This window comes from Styela clava, chromosome 6, assembly GCF_964204865.1.
Source record: "Styela clava chromosome 6, kaStyClav1.hap1.2, whole genome shotgun sequence".
Lineage (NCBI taxonomy): Eukaryota > Metazoa > Chordata > Ascidiacea > Stolidobranchia > Styelidae > Styela > Styela clava.
In genome coordinates, this window is record NC_135255.1 from 24092458 (window position 1) to 24117246 (window position 24789).

The window sequence follows — 24789 nt, forward strand, 5'->3', positions numbered from 1 at the left end:
AACAAACATTCACGTCACTTTCACTGCGTCGTTGATCGGAGCTTTATCTCGTCTGATAGAAAATACTGAGTTCTTTTTGATAACTAGAGTACCGGTAGATGTATATTTAATGATGGTAATGAATTTGATTTCTGTATGGCGAATTGTTTTGATATTGCAGTACCGTAGAAGTATCTGAAACGACCATCAGACCATAGGCGACGGCAGAACTTGTTAGACACCTGGACAACGCTACCGTCAAAGTACGTACGGAGCTTGGGACAATTCCAGTATTAAATGCACAATTACTCTGATCATATATACAAATCGCTTCAAACTTAAATGGTAGGACATAGAGGGTACGTTTTAATGAATGTTTGGTACCGGTACTGTCTGACTGTTCACTTGTTTAGAAATTCCAACTATTTCACTTCAGAATTTGGCAATGGCAACCATTACCAGTCTGCCAGTACCGGTACCGGTAATAAAATATTAATATGGTGTGGCAACTAGGAATATTCATTTTGTTATTCTTGTTTTCTACTGGTATCGTATGTATGCACGGGAGGCTAATTCATTTTAAGTTACTTACCATTACCGGTACCGTACTCTTTCAATCTTTGGCAAAGCTTTCCATCTTATATTATGGACGGTACATTTTAAAACTCATATAACTGTATAAGGTCAGAAGGTTTTGTTTGCTCTTCTTTATCAAAATCTTATCGCAGTGTTTACTGCTATGCTGATCGCTGACTATAGATTCAAAATAAACTTCTGAACTTATACTAATCCGGTAATCCCATACCAGTCGTCTTATTGCAGTATTGCAGCATTGGCTTTTCTTTTCTTCAGAGTAAATATGTAGGCTATAGATTCAACATAAACTTCTGAACTTATACTAATCCCATACCAGTCGTCTTATTGCAGCATTGGCTTTTTTTTCTTCAGAGTAAATATGTAGGCCGTCAGCCGTCAGCCCTATATACTATCCTAACGTATAGTGAGAGAGAGAGATTTATTATTTGTCAACCAGAAAAAACATAAATAAATTGATAATAATAATAAATATAAAGCAATACGAATAACCAACATACGAATAACATAGTGGTATGGTTTGTTATCTATTTATAGTACATTATGGCAAATTCTGTCACTTATTTGTAATTTGTCAGCCCCAATTCAATATCTCTAGCAGATGTAATATGACTTTTATGCTACTACTAGGTATGTTACAAAAAAATTAAAGTTCATCCGATTTAAATAAAAACTGCACCAGTGGATAGATCTAAGTACAAATAAGAAAACAATACCAAGTTTGCGAAAAACGGTCAAGAATTAACGGAGATATCGGCATTTCAGTACCGCCTGATAGGTCAAATTTTTCCATAAGGATTGTATTGCGCCGGCTCAAAAACTGTGACCGCGAGTATGTCAGACCGATAAACAACAGAATGTATCTCGGCTAGTTTTGAAGGTAATCGAAAAAAATTAGTAACGAAAAGTTATTGTGAATAGAAGAACCCAATGCAAAAAAGTTTACAAATTCTTTTTAACGATATTAGCTGCTTTCCAATTAATTATGTACGAGAAAATCTCTGAACTTTACATAACCTCTGGTCGACAACGACTTTCCCACTACGCAAGTCCCCGCCTACGCGGCAATTAACAGATTCAGCGTTTTTCATATCCGACCTTAATTGATGAACGATTAATTATTATTTAATATTTTTTATCTCGTAAGATACTTACCGCGCTTAGTGAAACGCAAAACGAGAGAAATCGCTGCGAGGAAAAATGTCGCCATTCAATCGATAACTGATGCGCATTGATAGACGCGTGCTAAGATCATACTTCCCGTACCTTGAATTAATTTGTACCGTTTCGTAAACGTATGCGAATGGACTTTTTTTAATAAGAACTTTAATGAATATGAAAAAAGAACACATATCAATGATTAATCTTTCGATGTGCGTCACATCTACGAAATATTGGGATTATTTTGGGATTTTATTCTGGCAACGGTCATTGACGCCGTCGGAAGATCGTCGCAAATCAACTCTGGAGTTGTGCATATTAGTTTGACAGTGCCTCATTGCGGGTAATAATTAACAATGTTCTGATTGAACAAACTTCATAAAAAGTGGTAAGTATCAAGTTAGGAATGACATACACGCGTCCATATATATTTTATTGGTGTCCATAGACAATATCATTAATTTGCAGTACGTATACTTTGAGCGTAATTTTTAAAAGCCCCGAATGTTGGGAAACTTATGCGCTAATGAAAAAATTCAAATACCGAAGCATAGTTGTGTATTTTATCTAAGTTATGTCAAAATTTCATGGAATTCCGAACAACAGCGGGCAGTCTGTAATCTTTTTTATGGGCGGTATTCTGACACGTCGTAACGGTACTTAGCAGACTTGGTGCGTACATTTTTTGGGGCGGAAAAGCGCGTTTTGTAACATTTCTACTACTACTGTATTAATCCATCTCATACTGCTGTACTTCCATATTTCCTTATTCAAGTCTCGTTTAGTTTCGTTTCGTAGCACAACAACACTTTATGAAGAAACAGTTACGCTTGGCCCACAAGATATTATGGTACGGAACTTTACAAACTTTACCTTCGTATTCCTGGTAGCGAGGAAGTCAGAATGTTGGTTAAGGCAATACTGCCAAATGCAAATATAATTCCATGATTCAACTCTGAAATAGAAAGTTTTTTACAGATTATAATAAATTAAAACCTTTACTTATTATTCGAGTAAGATTTAAAACAGAAGAACACTTTCTATACGTCTGATATTTGGGATATACTGACTGCAGCCACTGGGGAGATATTACAATGGCGGATACTTCCAGCCAGGCGACACCTGTGACGGATCAAGTGGTCACGGTAAGTGTTCGTCTCTTATTGTGGAAAAACTTGTTTTTTGCTTCGAGTTTGATTTAATAGTATCTTATTGTGTTTTTCATTGATATTCATGTGTCAGGTCCATCATCCTTGCATCTGAAAACAAATAACTCGCTAACTTATTCCAATATCCGACATGGTTCATTTCCCCCTGGGGTAAATATTTGAATCCTATCCTATAAGCACAATGATCGCAAGCTTGAAGCTCGATTAAAAATATATTTCATCATTACAATGCCTCAATTGGGAAAAGTGCTAGGCTATGGACCTTTCCCCGACCTTTGACCCCCGAAAAATTCTTCCCATACTTAACCATTGCATAATTTTCGTAGCTATTTCAAGAGTGCTTTATCGAGTTGGCATCTGTAAAATGGGTTATGTGTTTCAAACCATCATTATGATTCATCGCATACAACAATCTGTTTTTTAAAAGTACCGGTAAGGACTTTAGTCTAGTCTATCACAGCTATTTCTACACTAATTTTTTATTACTGTGATTAAATCAAATCTCCTAGGACGACAGATTGATCATTGGATTATCTGATTTATATTTAAGTTTCCGAAACACACTGAAACTAACGAAAAAAGTTCAAAAACGCGAAAACGAGGTAATGTTTACGACCACGCTTGAAAACCTGTCTGAGTGAGAAAAGTGTCTGAGCGGAGGTGAAAAGGGGTCATTGTTACGTCACTTTTAGCATTTTGCTGATTGGCCAATGTCACAAAGTAAACAAGGAAGTCGATGCTCGGGGAAAGGTCCATTGCGCAATCTCTTTCACCTATCAACCAGAGCTAATTGCTTTGAGTCAATCATCTTGATGTCGCCTCATTACATATTGGTCATTATCATAGCTTTTTGCACTTAAGTGGCATTTGCAACTTGTCGTGACTCTATTTTGTTTTGGCTGTAAAGTGTAAATGCCAAGATTCAGCTGTTAGCATCGTGCAATAGGATTACGACTAGGTACTCTGTGTGTTTCCAGATTGTAATCATCTGAGAAATACCATAGTGCAAGGGGATTGCTGGACTGTGGTTCATGTAACAGCTGGTCAGTTACGGCTTCCTCCACCATCAATTCCATGCTTCCGAAAACAAATACCAAATCCGTCATGGACTGGGATTATAGTTCGTGGTTTGCGGAATTTTGATAAACATAACTGAAAGATGATTGAATATTCTACAAATTGTACTAATTTAAATCTTTAATTGTTTTTTTCTTCCAAATGCTGTCTATATGAATCAATAAGTTCATTTCCTCTTTCTATGTCGTTTATTTTTTGTCTGCCTCTAGTGTTAGTATTATTATAGGTAACCACTATTTGCTGGAATTTATCTGCAGTCCATTTATCTGCTGAATCGAGATTTTTTTAGCATTTCAAATGATATTGCATGGGCCCACATGCGTACAAACTTTAAAAGGCATAAAGTAATATATAATATAATTGAAAGCAGCATTTTTTTTCGCGTAAGTGCGCCGTGAGTTTTTTTCCTGGTAAAATGGCGCCCCACGAACAAAAAGTTTAGGAACCGCTGTGCTATAGGATTAGGTCTCTGGTATTCCTCTCCCCCAGGATATTTTTGAAATTCATTCCTTTTGACCTTAGAAGAAAAATAAGGCCACTCAATTTCAGTGTTCAGTAGAATCCAGCCTCTAACTAGATTAAGGAATGGCATTGTTGAGAGAATTGATTAAACATCAAATTTCCACTGTGATGTTCATGTCCTTATGTCTCAGCATTACTGTCTTATTAATTCAGACATTCTAAAACAATCTTTTACACAGGAGAACACAACAGCAAATGCAACAGAGGTTGAATTATCGAAGATATTTCTACAGACCGTTGCATGTCAAGCGATATCCGGATTATTCTGTTGGTTGGCTGTGCTTGTCACCGGACATCAGGTATGATTGCCAATATCTGAATCTTGTGTACAACTCAGAGACAAATTATTTCTATTTGTCAATTTGAGACTTTTAATTTTATTGCCGTAATCACTTCCAAGCATTCTTGTGCCAATGGCCACATACGGATCTGAAGTAGAAAGTAAACAACGATAATATCGGTCGGAGACCGAAGACTTATCAATCGAAAGTTAGGGGATCCCCCAAAACAGAAATTGCGGTTTCGATTCATTCGCTCTTACTTCATAGTGACATTGCGTGTCCCTTCACTAATTAATTTATAACTCGCTAATTATACGACATAATTCATCCAAAATCAATAGGCTCCTAATCCGAGATATGATGAATGCACATGCAAAATTTGGAGCAGATTCAACCTCGCCTTTGTGAGATATCGCGTGTATCTAACAGACAGACAAACAAACAAACAGACAAATATCTATCAACATACTTACCGATCTTAATAAGACTGATAAGTAATAAGAAAGGACTTGTAGTTTGTTACACGATATCCCAGTATTCTCTGTAAAAATTGCTATTTCACGGAAAAAGATTATATTATTCATACACATCACATTAATACCATCTCTACCAAGCGTCTTTGTGGCAACGGCCACATGCAGGTCAAAGGGCAGGAACGTAACAGTAATTCGGTCTGATGGAAATTTACTGAAATAAGTTTTCAGCAAGGCTGTTGTATCGACTGAAATATTTTGTCTCTTATCTGAAACATTTTCTTTTGTTTCAGATATATAAACATCTGAGGTTTTACACAGTTCCAAACGAACAGAGATGGATCGTTCGAATCCTATTCATTGTTCCGATATATAGTTTCGATTCGTGGTTGAGTTTGTTGTTTTTCAATCAGAATCAATACTACATCTATTTTGACACAATACGCAACTGCTATGAAGGTAAGCTTATTGTTTGCTCACAATGTGGTGGGCATGAATCACTAAATTTTTTTAATCTGGGTTTGAATTTGTATTTTAACTTTAAAAAGGATGTTTTTTCAAAGGGAAACTTTGTTGTTTTTTCTATTTGCAAGTCATTGATTGGTACACCTTTACATATGTAAACTTATATCTGGGATTTCTAGTACATAATAGGTCAGGCACGGGGTCATTGTTTTTCTATCCCATTTCGGATCCACATTGCTACATTGTGGTTCCTATTATTATAGAAGCGTCAGACTAAGTGTTGTATATAATAAGAAACACACTATAATGATCGGTGGCATTAAGACGTGATAAACTGTTTTTTTCATATTAAGTTTTTAGCCTTCAGCCTAGTAACAACGTCTATTATCTCGAACTGACGCATTCAGAAGGTAATCACTGACCCCTGCTGCAATACATATCTATACAGAAGTTAGATTGCGAGTGGCTCAGAACACTAGTTATTAATAGGTACTCCCGAAGTATGTGCACCAGGTTAGGGTTGGGCCATAATTTGATTTTATTTTTTTCAATTTTAGTTCTATTGCGAGTTAGGGGACTGTCCGTGTTAGCCAAGTGAATATACCCCCTGCCCATAGGTTTCAGTCCTTTTACAAAACTTGATGTAAAGTAGTCAAACAAAATTAGTTACCTTCATATTGGTACACACACTTCTGGAGAGCCAGTTAATAAACTATTGAATATTGAAAAACAAACGAACAGTATAGTGGGAGGAATCATAAGTCTCAAAATAAGCAAGGGGAGGGAAAGGTTTCAAGCAGCTGTTGTAAGATATAGAAATTTATTTTCACTCTCGTGTTCAATAAGTTTAAGACGCATTGACGATGAACGTTTGTTTAATAATTAATGAGTCTCTGATTACTTCAATTTTACTGAGGCCTTTCCAAAAACCAATTTAGTGCTAACTGAATATTTGAATACATTCAAAACCAGTTATAGTAGCTAGGCGAGGTAAATTCTAAATTTGAGAAAGAATTATTTGACTAAAAGAGTATTTGAACTTAGAACTTCATCATTTTTGACAAACCATGACGTTTGACAACATCTACACTTATGTGTTATAATGGAGATTTATATTTCATATTGAATTTCTCAAAATTTCCAAAGATTTCTCAATTATTTACTTTCATAAAAATGGAGTAAATTATTCAAATTTGTTGTGCGTGCCTTGGTTCTGTGACTGTATTTTAGCGACCTCATGTTCAACCTGGTAATAGATTTCATGCTACTTCGTTTGGCCTTCGTGTTCATATATTTGACCATCACTCTCTTGCTAAACCATTCGAAGGTGCCAATTACTGTGAAACATTGTCTAATATTAATCTCAACAGCATTTCACACCTTTATTGATTACTCAGTTAATTCCTGTTCATCAGCCATTCATCCCAGGGGAAAAGTATTGATGTTAAAACTAATTGAAATACCTAACTTCCAGTCTTGGTGTTTCGAGAGTTTTGCTGCACACTAACACAAATATAAATAAGCAGAAAATGAATAATTTTAGCAATTGAGTTCTCACTGATGATAGCAAATGCTTTCATATAATTTCTAAAGATATCATTTTTCATCTTTTCTGGATTTCAAAATTCAAACCCATTGTTTTCTTTGGTAAAATCTGGTCCAGATTAGAAAATGAATTCGAAAAAATTTTTCAGAATGTATTTTTAGTCATATAAAGCTGCTGAAATATAATTCCATTATGGGTCACCTCTTCTTACTCTTATATTTTCAAAAGCCTAGTGTTGTATTCTGGCTCGGCCTGAATTGACACGCCCACTTGTGTAAACGACCACACCCACATTTGTAAACAAGGATATGAGTTAGTTTTGTTTGCTTTGCGTGAACAGTGAGTTCATAATAGGAATAGTGAGCTCATAGGTTCATTATTCTGGCCTATAAAGAATTTAAACCTATGAACAATTGCCTTAAATAAAATCTGAGGGGGGCACAGAGCTGCAGGAGGGGGCCACAGTGCTAGGCGAAAAGCAGATTTCACTTTTCTCTTTACATGAAAACTTCCCGTTCTTCCCAGTTTCATTGCTTAATGAGGTTATTTCACAGGGTGTTTTTACTTTGTTGAGCATGAATTGTTTGAACATAATGGGATTTGGAATCCACCAATCAAAATAACACTATAAACACAACTGGAATGTTAAACAGGGGGCATAAGTGCTAAAAGCCTCTGGGAGGGGGCCATGAGCCATAAAAGGTTGGGGACCACTACGCTGCCTATGCCATCATGCCATAGAAAAGATTCGAATGTTTTAAAATAAGTCTCTTTGGTTCAGATAACACAGCTGTTCGGTATACGGACTGTTCTTCCCACTGACTTTTCGAATTTTGTTTTACATTTGCCTTGGGAGTTGTTTAAAATTAATAATTAGTAATTACCAGTATGTGTTGATTATGAGAATAGATATTCAGTTATTTGTTTCAGATGCATGGACATGAGCCAGAGATATCCGGCCATCTTTGATAGTAGTGTTTTCTATTAGCTCAGTGGTTCTCAACTCTTTTTTTTCTGTTGTGCCCCACTTTTGTTGCACAAAAAATGCTGTGGCCTATTAACTTTCTCATGCTTAAGGAAAAAATTGAGAAATATGAATAAAAGAAAAATTGAAAAGATAGACACTTTATTAAATAAATAAAAGCATCATCATTCATTTCATTCAATTTCAACTAATTTATGATTGGCAATTTTCAATAGTTTTGTGGCCCAGAAGTGAGCCCACTGGTTGCATCAGTGCAATTAGATAATACCAGTAGTTTTTGGTGGAGCAAACAGAAACATTCCAGAGACTCGAAGAACCCCTCAAGCTATCAATATTCATAAAAGCGGACCTAATATTGGCAAAACAAAATGATCTTTAAAATGCAGCCAGTCGAGTCTAATACTCAAAAAAAGTTGCTGAATTAATTAAGGGGTCGGATTATATGCACAAAACTCTGATCGCACTGAAGATTTGGCTTATATGTGAATAACTCTTATTGCACTAGAACGAAATGACCGCGATTCAAACAACAACTCGAACCAACTTCTCACGATAAGAGCATGCATGCACACACATGCGGCTGGTATGCAAGGACATACAGTAATTGAGTATTTGACTCTATTTAACAATATAAATATGTAGACATCCGGATTTGAATCTTGCGAAACCCCTGGACTGTAAGCGTAGAACACGAATTGAAAGTATTGTATCAGGCTATTTGAGCTTTGTTACCACAATTAAAAAATATCGACAACGTTCTATAGAACATTTCATGCTTGACTGCATATTTTTCACGCTAGACACGGAATGTTTTTAAACTCAGTGAATTGTGAACAACAATATTTTATCCTTTTTGTCTAGTGGTTGCAACCCCTGGGTGTTTCAAAATGAATTTGAAAAAGTTTAATTTCGTGAATAACTGAATTTTAGGACAATTTTAATTTAAAAGATTTTGTTTCTGTGTGGCCAACTACTTATAATGGGGGCCTGACATATGAAATGTTGCAGAAATATATTTGTGTTAGTTTGAAACAAGACTGTTGAATCACGTAGATCCCGTTCACTGCCAAGTTTTTACGCAGTGATACTTCCCACGTATATAATTACTATTTTGATACCAAATATATTTAACCAAACACTAAATAAAAAATAAAGATCATCAATTTTTGTTGAAAAAAACAAATGACAAATGTATTTACCAATATGAGGAAAATCATTTTGTTTGTCTACTTTACATCAAGTTGTGTAAAGGGACTGAAACCTATGGTAATAGAACTAAAATAAGGAAAATCGGAATAAAATTATGGTCTAACCCTAACCTGGTACACATACTACGGAGGTACCTAGAACTTTTTTTGGGAAACTTAAGGTTGGGAAATCTTGATCTACAGTACAGCCTTCATAAAAGTAACGGATTCATAGCATTGATATTTGCTGAACTTTTGTTTTTTCAGCTTTTGTGATTTACAATTTCTTGAGTCTCTGCTATGAAGGATATCTGGGAGGTGAGAGCATCATTATGTCTGAAATCATCGGGAAACCTGTGAAGTAAGTAGAGGATGCTTACGGCCAGTATATACCGCAGTAATACTGCACATTCAGGGCTGAGTTTAGCTTTTACCACGTACGAACCGTAATCGTTCGTCCTTGAGTCAAAAAAAAAAAATTTGTAATACTGGCAGAACCAAAATTCCAATTTTTTCATAGCCTTTTTAGTCCAATGGTTCCCAAAGTTGATTGATTGGGGGCCAAAATTACCTAAATTTATATTTAAGATACCAGTATAATTGAATGGTATTGAATATACACGTGCTCAAACTTGGGTAAGGATGTAACAATTGGCGGTATCTAGAATGTAAAAAGGTGAAAACATGGATAATATACTATTTCACTTAAGTACGGCGGGCCATATTAAATCGTAACATGGACCGCGGTATGTGAGATACTGTCTTAGTCAATGCTGAAATTTTCATCACAAACCCGAAAGTATGTTACTAAGCATTCTCATCAGACAATTGAAGAAAATTTAGAAAGTTATTGTTGTAAAAATTCATTTTTTTAAATTTGTTTTATTAACACAAAAGACAGTTATGAGTTAGAAATGTTCCCGTTGAAACCAGACTTTAAACCTTCAAGAGGCGTGCCCCACTGTGTGAGAACCATTGAAAATGATTTGAGAAACACACTAAGTTGAATCTCAATGTCGTTTAGTTGAGTTCGAATCCCTTTGAGTCATTGATGATTGGTCGATGCAAGGACGACACCGATTAAATTATTTCTGTTTGTTTCAGAATGAGTTGGATCTGGTGCACGTGTTGTCTGCAGGGAAAAACTTACTCTATAAGTTCATTGAGGTTTTGCAAACAGGTTTGTGAAATGTGTTCTTTGTTATTCGAGGTTTACTAATTGTAGCTTTTGGCATTCCAGTGATTGTCTGTAACTTTGCTTGTGTCTCCTTAACTTTGAGTAAGTGCCCATAACCTTACTCTAAGATGAGTCCCCTTTACTTTTTGAGTGAGTGCCTGCATCACAATAATTCTATATAGATTGGGTAGGTCTTAGAAGCTCATAACTATGCTCAGATATGAGTATCCTTTTATCCTATACGTGCCTCAGTGTCCCCTTTCTCAGAAATAAAGAAGATGCTCACACAGAATCACAGGGGACTCATCTCGAAACGATGGAGGGGCTGCTACTGAAGTGCCAAGAGCTACTGAAAGAATTTGCACTATCTCAGAAGTAAATAAGACTCATCTCAGGGCAAAGTTATTGGCACTCACTCCGAAGTAAAGGAGACTTATCTCGAAGCAAAGTTACGCGTACTCACTCAGAAGTAAAGGAGACTTATCTCTGAGCAAAGGTACGGGCACTCACTCAGAAGTAAAGGAGACTCATCCCATAGCAAAGTTACGGGCACTCTCTCAGAAGTAACGGAGACTCATCTGTGAGCAAAGTTACAGGCACTCATTCAGAAATAAAGAAGACTCATCTCAGAGCAAAGTTACGCGCACTCACTCAGAAGTAACGGAGTCTCATCTCGGAGCAAAGTTACGGGCACTCTCTCAGAAGTAACGGAGACTCATCTGAGAGCAAAGTTACAGGCACTCACTCAGAAATAAATAAGACTCATCTCAGGGCAAAGTTATTGGCACTCACTCCGAAGTAAAGGAGACTTATCTCTGAGCAAAGTTACGGGCACTCACCCAGAAGTAACGGAGTCTCATCTCGGAGCAAAGTTACGCGCACTCACTCAGAAGTAACGAAGTCGCATCTCTGAGCAAAGTTACGTGCACTCACTCAGAAGTAACGGTGACTCATCGCTGAGAAAAGTTACGGGCACTCACTCAGAAATAAAGAAGACTCATCTCAGAGTAAAGTTACGGGCTCTCACTCCAAAGTAAATGCCTCTGGGCAAAGTTTATGGGTAACTAGAGTTATGATTTTCCCTCACTCAGAAGTGAAGGCTAATCAACCACACTTCATGTTTATCATATTTATGCAGTGAACACACTCATACATTTTTGCAGGGAACACTGCAGTTCTGCATAATCCGTCCCCTCATGGCCGTAATTACTGTCATTCTTCAAGCTAAGGGTCTCTACAAGGACGGGAACTTCAGGTAAGCTATGCCAATTTTAATTCAGGAGTCAAAGTTATATTGAGAACTGACTTCATAAAAAAATTGTAATTGTAAAGTGAATTTATCGATACCATCGATGTTTTGGCCCCTACAGAAGTATTACATGTAGTAAAAATACTTGAACAATTGTTGATTAAAAAACAACAAACCTGGTTACGATATATTGCAAACTGACTTCATACAAAATTGTAATTGTAAAGGGTCACCCTGTATAACTTTCACTCTTTTAACACGTAACCCCAGCTAAGCATAGAGCTATATTTTGAAGATTCTTTGATTCAAGAGTCGTCGTCCTTATTTATTGCTGCCAGAACATTGTTCATGTGTTGCCATTATGAATATCTTTTACTACCAGAGAAAAATGCGTGCTGATCGAAATTCAGCGTGGATTTTCCCTGATCTTGCGTTGTTGTGATGTAACAATGTGAAATTTACAGCTTTGCAGCCAAATTGTGAAATCTAAAAAGACAATGTGCTGTTTGTCTGTCTAAAATCGCCCCTTTAATTGAGACACTTATTCGCAATAAACATTGACAGCCTTCACACTAATGTTTTGTATAAATGAAATAATACTTTTATTAATATCCTTTACAATTTAAAAATTGTTAGTCAATATATTACCACTTTGTTTGGCATCCATTTACTGGGGTTTCGGGATGTTTCATAACTCTTCTTCCTTAACAGGAAAAAGGTTGAGAACCCCTGCCATAGAGCAAGGAAAGTTAGTTAATCTTGCTTAACCGCAACTGAAATTTTTTTGAAGAACTTGAAACTTTCTTGCCTGTTTTCTCATTATTTTCTCCCCTATTTGCACAATGCGCTTATCGCTGGGGTTAGTATAGCTTTTGAAATAAGGGGGGGGGGGGCCTTTTTTATATTTTCTACTGTTCCTAATCCACGTACTATTTTTTCAGCCCAGACAGCGGTTACCTTTACATCACAATCATCTATAACATATCAATCTCTATCGCCCTCTATGCTCTCGGATATTTCTATCTCGCCACGAAAGATTTACTGAAACCTTACGACCCTGTGCTCAAGTTCATTGTCGTCAAATCTGTCATTTTTCTCTCGTTTTGGCAAGGTAAGAAGGGAAGAATGAATTATGTGCGCCCCCGAAGTATTGCACCAAGATGGCGCACAACCTGAATCCTAACCTGGTACACATACTATATTCAGGTTGTGCGCCATCTTGATGCACATACTTATGGGGGTCCGAATTATGTTTACTGATAATTTGATTTTAGACATTATAAATTGCCCCGCGACGACTGTTTCAAAAGCTGTTGTATGGTGAAATTCTGATTTTGAAACCCCCAACCCTCTTGAATATCGTGTATGCACCTCCGGTCAGATTAAAAAATCTCTACAATTTGCTATAACTCTCTTTAATTTTCTTCCATTGTAAATATCCCCGTTTCCACAAGCCTGCTGTGAATAAGTCTTTCAAATGCATGCTTTTCTGAGTCAGGGTGTTGAACCTTCAATATCGGATGGCCAGATTTAAATAACTGAGTGAAAGCTCTATAGGCTTTGCAACAGAAAGAATTTGGGATTACTTGCACATACCAGATTGAACTAAAATGCTCTTAAATCGAAAACTGTGTGACGCACGCTATTAAAAATTTTCCCTTGCGGGCCGCATTTGGTCCGTGGACTGCAGGTTAGTCACCCTTGATTTACGTAACAATCAATTTTGTTATATTTATTCAACGCAGGAGTTCTTCTCAGTATCTTGGAAAGCACTGGAGCCATCACTGCTGTAACAATGGGAGGTGAACAAGCACCGTTGGATACAGGAACAGTATCGGCTGGATATCAGAACTTTCTTATTTGCATTGAAATGTTCTTTGCTGCAATCGCTTTGAGATATGCGTTCCCGTACCAGATATACAGAGAGAAGCACACAGATAGAGGTAAGTGACGAGACCAGTCGAAATTGAGGTGCACTCAAAGTATGTGTGATTCAGGTTGTGCGTCATCTTGGTGCACATACTTCGGGAGCGCCCAAATTGATCATGTATGACAGGGTTGTGCAAGCTTCAATACAGATATACAAATAACTGGGTGTAACCGCCGGGCGCACTTTCATTTAACATAGGCTATCTAGTTATGACATGCGTTTTTCGCATAAGCTAACTGTTAGGCCATTTTAAAGTCATACATATCGATTTAACTCTGGTATATGCAAAGGGATTAGAATTACTCGCTCATACCAGATTAAACTATTCTAAAAACTTAAGGGCCGCACAAGTTTTTCTCAAAGATCGTCTTTGGCCACAGGCTGCAGGTTGCACACCACTGATGTATAAGATTAGCCGACTTGTTCAAGCTCCATGCAAAATTTTTTTTTGATTCGTATACTTTTATAACTCAAAGCAGTAGTTTTTTCGAAATATTTCCTCGTTTGCCTATTTTGGAACTCTTTATTCCTCACTATGCATAGAAACTCTTTCTGCATTATTTGTTCAATCAATAAATAAAAATAATATTTCTGTATTTCCCAAAACCCCGATTGAGAACTTGAAGCAAGCGTACCATTGAGAAACTATATCGCATCGATTTGCTTAACATACTCGGAACTCACACACGTACAATTATAAATAACACATACATCTTCCAATCGAAGAATAATTTTTGAGCAAGCTTCTTACTGGCACTCAAAATCTGGCATGTTAGCCTTGTTTTATTACTGGTGAAAAACTCGCAAAAACAGGCAAAACTCTCACTGGAATATGCAAAAAGTGCATTTTTTTTACCCAGTACACCACTTTTTCCTATATGAGCTTTTATCTCACCCTGGGTTGTTCTACACCAAGTTGAGAAGAATTGATTAAAATCAACTCACAATAAACCAGAGATAACGAGTAAATTTCTATTCTAATATGTATCGAAAGATATCTTTCTAATCCAAAGCTTGAAATTAAATTTTAGGCTCTCTTCGCCTACTTTATACCAAGTTGTGTAAAAGGACTGAAACCTATGGGCAGGGAAAATATTCACTTGGCTAACACAGACAGTCCCCAACTCATGATAAAACTAAAATAAGGAAAATCGGAATAAATTATGGCCTAATCCTAACCTGGTACACATACTAAAGGAGTACCAATTTTTATATCTGGAGCAAACTTTCTTGCTTGTAAAATTTATCCCTAATGCAGGTCACATTTATTTGAGAAGTCTGTCTGCAATTAAAATTTTTAAACAAGCGTATTTAGAGTTTATTTATGTGGGAAATTGTTTTATAGTTTTATATTTTCTTGGCCATTTAACAAAGTCAATAATGGAGTCATTAGTGAGTAGAATAATTTTTGAATTTTTTGAAAGATATGACTTGAATGTTTTACTGTTTTTTTTACGCTACTCAACCTCAAATTTATCTGTTTTGTTTCCCTTAAATACTAAAACAACGACTTTTTGAAACACTCAATCTCTTAGTAACAATTTTATTTCATTTAGAATTTATTTTAGTAATTAATTCGTTTTTTGGCATCTGTAATTTTTTTGTTAAATACAGATTTCTATTGGAGTTGGTATCTGCTTTAAAACGAAAATTTGAATATTTTTTATGTTCATCTGATTTGAATTGAAAGGAAATGATTAGCGTAATCCTTCAATTATCACTTAATAATCAGATTTTAAAACATAGTGTGCAGTAATAATTGCTGTAGTAATTACTGAGGATTATCCTTACTACGAAACCTCTGACTTTGGACGTATGACATGGACGTGTTGATTGCAAAAAAACTCTTTCATGAATTCTTTTTCATTAAAATTTGGCTATTTTGCCCCCACTTTATATGCTTAATCAATCCATTTGCATAAAGTTTATATCTATCCTAACCCAGAACATACCACGAATCCTACTTCATATGCTTGCTTACTCTAACCATTTGCCTGAAGTTTTATATCTATCCTAACCCAGAACATACCCTGAATTCCACTTCTATGCTTACTCTAACCATTTCCCTAAGGTTTTATATCTATCCTAACCCAGAACATACCATGAATCCCACTTCATATGCTTACTCTAACCATTTCCCTAAGGTTTTATATCTATCCTAACCCAGAACATACCCTGAATCCCACTTCATATGCTTACTCTAACCATTTGCCTAAAGTTTTATATCTATCCTAACCCAGAACATACCATGAATCCCACTTCATATGCTTACTCTAACCATTTCCCTAAGGTTTTATATCTATCCTAACCCAGAACATACCACGAATCCCACTTCATATGCTTACTCTAACCATTTGCCTAAAGTTTTATATCTATCCTAACCCAGAACATACCATGAATCCCACTTCATATGCTTACTCTAACCATTTGCATAAAGTTTATTTCTTTCCTAACCCAGAACATACCATGAATCCCCATTTATATTATTGCTGTAAGTGGCGGACACAGGATTTAAACTCAGAAAGTAAATTACTGATTATTTTGACGGAATTTATGACGTCACATTGTGACATAACATCTGCATTATTATTTCACAATTTCCACGCATGATTGCATTTCTTATTTGAATGTTTCGTGTCAATTTTATTGATCAAAATTCGAACTTTCCGAGAAAAATATTCATTTTTCTTCAATTTTTAAAACCTTTTTCACCGGGCATGTGACGGACAAGGACAGTTTTATCCAACTCCAGACAATTAAAGAACTGATTCCTGACGTTGGCTAAATTTGAACAATAACTAACTATCAAGCTTGTATTCTAGAATAGTAAATTATTTGGTACTCCTGAAGTATGTGAACGAAATTGATTGACACCGGACATATTATGTGCACCAGGTTAGGGTTAGGCCATAATTTATTCCAATTTTTCCTATTTCAGTTCTAGTACGAGTTCGGGTACTATCAAAGTGACTCCCGTGATATTTGTATTTGAAATTATGGCCTAACCCTAACCTGGTACACATACTACGTTCCGGTGTCCGCCATCACCATTAATCTGACTCGTCTCTCCCAACGACTAGCCCTGCTAAAGAACTACGCATGCCACAACACCAGCGGTTCTCAAACCTTTATGATACCCAGGCCCCTTTCAAAGATTCGCAAAGATTTATTTAAAAATGTTTGGGGATCAGGACCTGGAAAATGGGGTCGGTTTTTTAAATTTGCTGGAGTTGGGCGGACCAATTTAGACTTAGTTCAATGTTGTCAATGTGTTTGAATCTCTAGCGCTATCGTGTGTACTGCATGCATTTGTGTTGTCCCATCCACAGGAGGAGCTAACACGCAGACGATCTCATCTCGATTGAAAGATACTGTGAATCCTTCAGACATGGTTGATGACGCAATACATAATTTTTCTCCCACCTACCAGAACTACACCCATCTCAAGTAAGAAAGGGGTTAATTGGGAGAAAGGGGTTAATTTTATACTCTTGCGTTTTTTATAAAGTTCGAAGCGAGGTCCTGAGATCTGGCAGCGTACTGATAAAAAAGAAAAGCGGGTTGTACTTGAAATGATTCCAGTCAATACTGACAAGGAAATAGCTAGGTGGGAGAAAATTCCGTTGTTCAAAATGGATTATAAATTTGTTTTTTGTTCAATTTCCAAGATTAAAATTAGACAGGGACATGGGGGGGGGGGGGAATAATGTGGTTTGTGCAATGCTGGTGCCGATGCTTAACTTCAATTTATTCTATGACCAGGGAGACATTAGTAGGTGATTTGCGGTCCAGTGGTTGGGCCATTGAACTTGACTACATTGGAGAGAAGGTTGGATATCTCCGGATTAAATCCCATCCTCGCAGTCTAATTCCAATGATAAAGAGAGTCGCTTGTGGCGAGCCTTGTTTCGAGCGTAAATTTAAAACAACATGATTCTGAATTCAGTTTGTTCTCCAAGTCCACAATTTTATTTTTTGGAAATCTTTTTTAGTTAAACGCTTATCTTGTTTTATGAGATGCAAAGATACGACAAGCTGCCATGTTACATCACCGAATCACATAGTCCTTCTCGATGCTATGGTCAAGCGAATCGTAGTCAAATCTTTTTCGGCAGCTAAATTTTGGTTTCGGATTTGGTTTTTTAAACCCTCCTTACAAGACTGAACAACCGCTGTACAATCATTTTCTAATGCACAAAGAGCTATCATGCTCATTAAAAGTCCAATTCCTTCTCAATTCAGGGTAACGCATCTCGGTCACAAATTGAACGCCATACGCACCTAGTACGTAATAAATTGAGCAGGCAATATTTATGGTCCCTTTAAAAATAGTACGTGTTGTTAAATATCAGTCGATTCTTGTACATTTGGAACTGGGCGTGTCAAACTTTTCTGCTTCCCGGGGCAAGTTTCTGATACTGATGCCCCTTATACCTAACTTGAAAAATAATTCAGGTAATAAAAAAATTATAGATGTCGTTATACATGAGAATGAATAAATCAAAGGGTGAAACGTTTGTATTATTAATAATTAAATAATTAAACTAAGCAACCGATTTAAGCTTTTGTACGCACGGCCCGGGCAGTTGCCCCTATGGCCCCCTCTAGACAAGCCTCTGATTCGAGATAAGCGCCATGATAACTCAACTCTGAGATTTACAACCTATCGCAATAGGTCGAACCATGCCCACCACTTGGCCGCAACTCACTTGCCTTGCAAAACATTTCATTTGTAATTCAACTTTAATTTTGTCTCATTCTGGGTGTATTCATCATAATTTGCATGGATATAATTTGGGAGTTTAATTTTTTTATTTAATTTATAGGGACGGTGCCCAGCCCAAAGTGTAGGTATCTGCATGTAATAAATAACTATATATACCTGTGTGCTATAGGGGTGAAGATCGTTGAATTAACTAAAGTTATCTTTCTTAAATGCTTCCCCTTCTTGGACATGAAGTGGACCTACTGTTTTGTTGTTGAGAAAAATCGCAAAATTCCACAATCAATTTAGAATTTTCAGTGCTTGAAGCAGTTGCTAGAAAGCTTTTAACTTTTCCCGCGGCACCTGATATTCGCCAAATAATTTGTTGTTTCAAATAAAGCGAACCTAACTTATTTTCTTTTGCTCAAGCTAAGGCCTTACCAGTACCGATATCTTCGTGTCCATATATTCAAGCCGTGCCTTGATATAAAAACAAACATTTTCCTCTCATGGGAGAAGTACTTATATTACCCCATTGTCATTATATCACTGTAATATTCGGTACTTCCGAAGTATGTGAACCAAAATGGCAGACACCGGAACGTAGTATGTGTACCAGCTTAGGGTTAGGCCATAATTTTAGGTACAAATAGTACGGGAGTCACATGTCTAGTCCCCGAACTAGTAATGGAACTAAAATAAGAAAAATTGGAATAAAATTATGGCCTACCCCTAACCTGGTACCCATGCTACGCTCCGTTGTCTGCCATCTTGGTTCACATACTACAGGAGTAACCAATAATCATCTCAAACTTACAACCATTTTTCATTCTTTCAGTGAACCAGCTGACGATCGTGAAAAACAGCCCTAAATTTGGTAATTTATGATGCAATAATGGTCCTTCCTTCAATGTCAAATCATTAGAAACTCACGACATTCGCGACATATTTGTGGAAAACAATATTTCTAACTCACATTGATAATATAGGACTTTAGACCAAACTTGGAACGAGCATATGATTTGGCTCAAGTCATCCAAGCTTTCAAATGAGAGTAGCAGCCTAAATTTTAATCAGTCTCGTGAAATTGCCCAAAATTTTTTAAAACATGTTATCATGATACAAAAACTGACATCATGGTAGAAAAACTGAGATGTTTAATAATAGAGGAGATCTTAAATAATAAAGGTGATGTCATAGTAGAAAAAACTGACATCATAATGGCAATAAATGATTTTTGTAAACAATCTTTAATGAATTGTATAAATTGATATAATCTAATGATTTGGCATTTCTGTGCAGACCGTTATTGCTTTAGTTCAGTGGTTCTCAAACGTTGAGGCGCGCCTTACAAGAGGACATAGACAAATTTTTTGTGCGTTTCGGTTTAATTTGATCTTGCCTGCCTTGTTTCAGATATTTGTTATTGTTTAGAGATTGGAGAGAGCCATTGTGCTTGCTGTTATCTTTATTATCTGTTATACTACTTTCGCTATATTACTATCTGTTATTTTTAGCTTATTGTTAGCTATATAGCCTATAACGTGGGACGCACAATTTGACAAATTCAAAAAGGGGGCGCGACTCAAAAAGTTTGAGAACCACTGCTTTAGACGAAGCATGTTTGACACGGTGTGGTTGGGTTGTAGTTGCATAGTTTAGACATGACTAGGGATGTCTGGTTAGTAAAAATTAGAATTTCAATAAAAATACTTTGACTAGAAAATAAGCTTGAACTTGTTATGCATAATTCTGTCAGCGACGAGAAATGTCATTAGTTTTCACCTTACTTGTATTACAACCTTGGGTGTTGCTGCTTGATAACCATTCCTGGTTCCCGATACTTCCCTTCCCCAGTAAAACTGTGTCGTCAGTTTTACTTGTAAAGGATGCATCATTAATATTTACTGGTTGGATGCAACACGACCCAACTCCTGAGTTCAATTCCCATCTAAGTAAAAGCTAAAGAGCGGTTTTAGGATGTCAGCGAAGTGTGTTTGCTGAGTATATGTGCGGAACCGGGTTAAATTATTCCGCCAGTCACGGTTCAACGATTCCTGGTGGCACTTTTGTAGCGAACACTTCTTTGCATGTAACTACTGTTCTATACAATGCCTGCTTTTGTAGAAACTGCATGTTTTAACATTGTGTTCTAAGTTTGGTGTTATTGAGTTTGCATGCCTGTTGGTCTAGCAATTATGTGTTGCGCTGAATATCACCATTGCCAATAATTGCACTGATTTTCTTGCATGACTTCACAGCTTCTAATTTAGAGGTGGAGCTTATATATTTGGGGTTACGGCATGGGGGTATATTTGACCTGTATTGGAGGGGAATTTGACCCATACTGGGGGTAAATTTTGCTGCAAGAAAGTACATGACAACCCCTGGTTAGTGCACACATAGAAAATTGCAAAGTACTCTGTTGCGCAATTGATGTTCATTATGCTCTCACTTCAGCGAGACTGCCTAGCCTAGCGTCACTTTTTCATAATTTACTTACCGATTATAGAATATATCAAAAATGGAGAGAGTGAGTTTTACTCATGAAATTTGCCAAGAAAGAACAAAGGTTTTAAATAGAGAAGGGAAATTTATTTTATCAAATTTGTTAAGGTGAACGATAGACCACAACTTAAACCCCTTGTTCCCTCAATTTCTAAACTCATACGGCTGCAGGGTGGTTCATCTAACTTTTATTCAGTTTCTATTTCAAGCTAAACGTTAGGAATTTGTCATTGGACTCAAGCCTTGTAAAACATAGAGTCTCAAAGTGCTGTTGCGAGGCCCCACGGCTGGCGTCCGCGAGCTATTCATTTCTTTATTAATACTGAATACTCTTCAATCGAGTCAATAAATAAAGTAATTTCAGTTTACTCAGAAACTTTAATCGTTGAGTAACAATGTGTTTTTATTTTTATAGGTTTATGCTCTGTTTATGATTGTCGGTGCTCCTGAAGTATGTGTACCAAGATGGTGCACAACCTGAACATAGTGTGTTTACCAGGTTTTGGTTCAGGTTGTGTGTCATCTTGGTACACATACTTCCAGAGCGATTAATTATCAACCAATTCCGTAACAGTTTGAGAACCTTGGTTGTAGAAGGCTTGATATCTGAAAACAATAAACAGGCTATCTGGGGATTCCCCAACCAACCAACTCCCACATCTGAAACTATCACTTGGCTGGCCTTATCAACTTTCCTCTCTGATTACTTATATTCTCACAGATAACGGAATTCATATGAAGAGCGTCTCCAGCTCATTAAAAGAAGTTATTAATCACCGGGATTTCATGCAAGATGCGATTCATAACTTCTCGTCAAAATATCAAAACTATACTCAACAAAGCACTGTAGCGCCACCTTGTGATGACGATCATAATCAAAACGACACGAAACCGCAGTTTCTGTCGTCAACAAAATATCAATACTCAGACTATCCTGTGGAGAATGGTTCGCATCATCGTTCTACAGATTATGATGTCAGAAATGAAACTAATTCAGTTAGCATTGTGACATCAAAATCATCCCACAAACACCCACACAGGACGCGACGAAATCCCGGACAATCCAGTGAGCGATGGAACCTTCTCAGTTCAGATGATGAAATTTGATTTTTATCGTCATTTCAACGTTTTAAATCTAATGCTTAGTTTTTATTCTTTAACTTTATATCAAATGAAATCTATTAACCCAGTTTAGCTCCCACTAGAGGTGCAAAAGAGTCATATTATCTCACCTAGGCAGAGGGTGTGTCATGGGTGGGTATCATTGGATGGATTTTCATTAGCCATGGCAGATATATCCTGAAATTGACTATACATTCTGATTCACACAAGCCCAACTGGTTATTCTTACTTCTAAGGCCCCACCCCTTTATTTGTGTATATGTATTTATATTGGTGATTTTTTCTTTATTTTTACTATTTTGAAATAGTTCCTTGGTTTGGGGCATTTCCTGGTTCAAAGGTCACTGGCGATTTTTTTTTATAATACCCATTTTTGTTCAATTCAATTTGGTGAAGTTTTATTTTTAGATTTGCTTGCAAATTACATTTCAACAAAATGAATGCAATTTGAAAAAGATAATTTTATTGCAATTTCAAATTTTTCTGTAATATGTTACACTCTCAAGGAGAAAAATGCACATGAAAGTCGATTTTTTCATGTAAAATAGTTGCATTGGATATTTGGAATCGAATCGAAAACATATTCCCAAAGCCGTAGTTGAAAGTTTATGCCTCCGCTTTTCTCTCAAAAAAAAAAAATTTTTGCTGTCGCGTAGATGAGTTTTTCCAAGATTATTTGATGCTCCAGTAGTGTGTGTACTAATCTGAAGGTACCGGTAACTAACCTTGTTCACCTACTTTTTCATCTAGTTGTGTAAAGGGACTGAAACCTATGGGTAGGGAGTATATTCACTTGGCTAACACAGACAGTCTCCGAACTCGTAATAAAACTAAAATGATAAAAAAACAGGAATAAAATTATGTCCAACCCTAACCTGGTACACATACTACAGGAGTACCGATTATTCAAACAATATTCATAGCTGAAATTTCAGAAACCTTTTGTTTTAGTTATTTTCTTACGTGGTCTATTAAATATTGATGAATCAGCAGATTTTTGAAGGTCATTATGGGAGTTTTTGAAGGTCACAGTTTTGGTAATTTGTCCGGGATTTGCAATAACTAAGATTTTCATTATTTTATACTTGTCCAAATTTGGACCATATGAACCGTAGATGTAACATATAGTTAAGGCTCGACCCATATATTTTTTGCTCTGTATTGTCAATAATAAATAGCCATTACTTTTTCTCCAAGTCTATCTCAATTGAGGAATTTTTAAAAGAGTGTTTTCAATATTTCTTGCTGCTGATGTTATGGACATGGATGTATAAGTTTATTGGAACACATTAGAAAGAAGGAAATTCTTGAGTTGATTAATAGGGTGAATTCTTGATTTTAAGGAAGTTTTAAATATGCCTAATCGAGAGCTGACATAGGACCAAGAAGGTTTCATTCAACTTCTAATAACAGCAGAAAGAGAAAACGAATAAAACAATTCGATTCTTAAGTACATCCCCGCTTCTCACAAAATAATTTTCGCTGTCGTTTAGATCAGTGCTCTGAAACCTTGCTTGCGGCACACTTATAAAATTCAATTCAAGACTCTTGAATAGAATAGCCATTTACACTCTTGCTACAGCATCCTTGCATAATATGCATACGGATCCACCTGCGCAAAGGCATAGCTGCATAGAGAGCAAGGAAAGGTAGTTAGTTTCATGCAACCTCAACTGTTACTCACACTTATAAAACTTGCCAAATTTGACGGCACACCACAACAAACATAAAATACAAGGTGTAACTTTGTTTTATATTCATATAACAATGAGAGATTTGTGGTTGTTTTAATTAGCACAATCGCTCTATATTAGGATCATAACGTGACGCGCAATCAATTTTGCAACACGATAACTAGCTTCTAATGCTTTTTCGGAGACTGTAAAGGACGACTTCACAGAGCACTCTCGCTTCTCATTTTACTTAACAACCGTTGGAAATAATTTATATTCTTGCGTGCATGAACGGCATGTTTCGTATTTGAGTGGCGCATAAGTTTACTCGGAAACATTGTTTCATTTGAAAGTTGCTCCCCCCAAATAACCAAGACTGGTTTTGGAGCATCTCCGTTACCACAGCAAGAAAATCCATATTTGACCAAATCTTCCCTGTATTTCCTTTTCACAAGTATTTTTTTTTTCCAACGTTGCTTGTGCTAGGTACAATATGTTACTCAGTATCAGCTGTTCTTTTTAAAAATTTATCCATTCTGCTAAACTTTAACGTTCCTGGACTTTTTTAATCAAGGAACACTGGGCACTGATTCTGCAAACTCACACTTTCTTTATATTCGATTACTACACGTGCTATGTTTCAACCTCGACAATAGGCTTTACAACAGGGGGGCCAATTGCGGCCCGCAGGACGATAATTTGCGGCCCCCGCATTGGTATGAAAGTTTGATGTTAGTGCGGCCCGTAAGTCACTCAGCTCAGTTAGAATGATTGATGCATTTAATATATGATCAGGACAAGTAGAGCAAAACAAAATATTTTATAATCTATCCCCCGAAAGGAATATGCAACACGGTAATCTACTAGTACCGTACCTGTAAGCAGGGTATTCGATGAACCTTTGACCCCAAAGAAATTTTTTTTTATACTTTACCATTGCTAATTCTTGGTGCTTAAGTATAAGTTTATTTCGACTCCATAATCAG

At 36.5% G+C, this 24789-nt stretch overlaps 1 protein-coding gene across 5 annotated transcripts; it reads left to right on the plus strand.

The window, feature by feature from the left end:
• Window positions 1-2698: 2698 nt before the first annotated feature.
• Window positions 2699-23320, plus strand: LOC120330897 (transmembrane protein 184B-like). 5 transcript variants are annotated; one of them, XM_039397878.2, is made up of 12 exons: window positions 2699-2879; window positions 4682-4801; window positions 5550-5715; window positions 9707-9800; window positions 10544-10619; window positions 11780-11871; window positions 12807-12976; window positions 13611-13808; window positions 17125-17242; window positions 18622-18642; window positions 19339-19377; window positions 21730-21868. In XM_039397878.2, the coding sequence occupies exons 1-11, from the start codon at window positions 2829-2831 to the stop codon at window positions 19370-19372; spliced, it is 1140 nt and encodes a 379-aa protein (XP_039253812.2). In that variant the 5' UTR covers window positions 2699-2828; the 3' UTR covers window positions 19373-19377; window positions 21730-21868. The 5 variants fall into 5 exon arrangements, with proteins under 5 accessions (XP_039253812.2, XP_039253813.2, XP_077969648.1 ...); XM_039397879.2 differs by lacking the exon at window positions 18622-18642; XM_078113522.1 differs by lacking the exon at window positions 19339-19377 and having other exon boundaries at window positions 21730-21843.
• Window positions 23321-24789: the final 1469 nt, after the last annotated feature.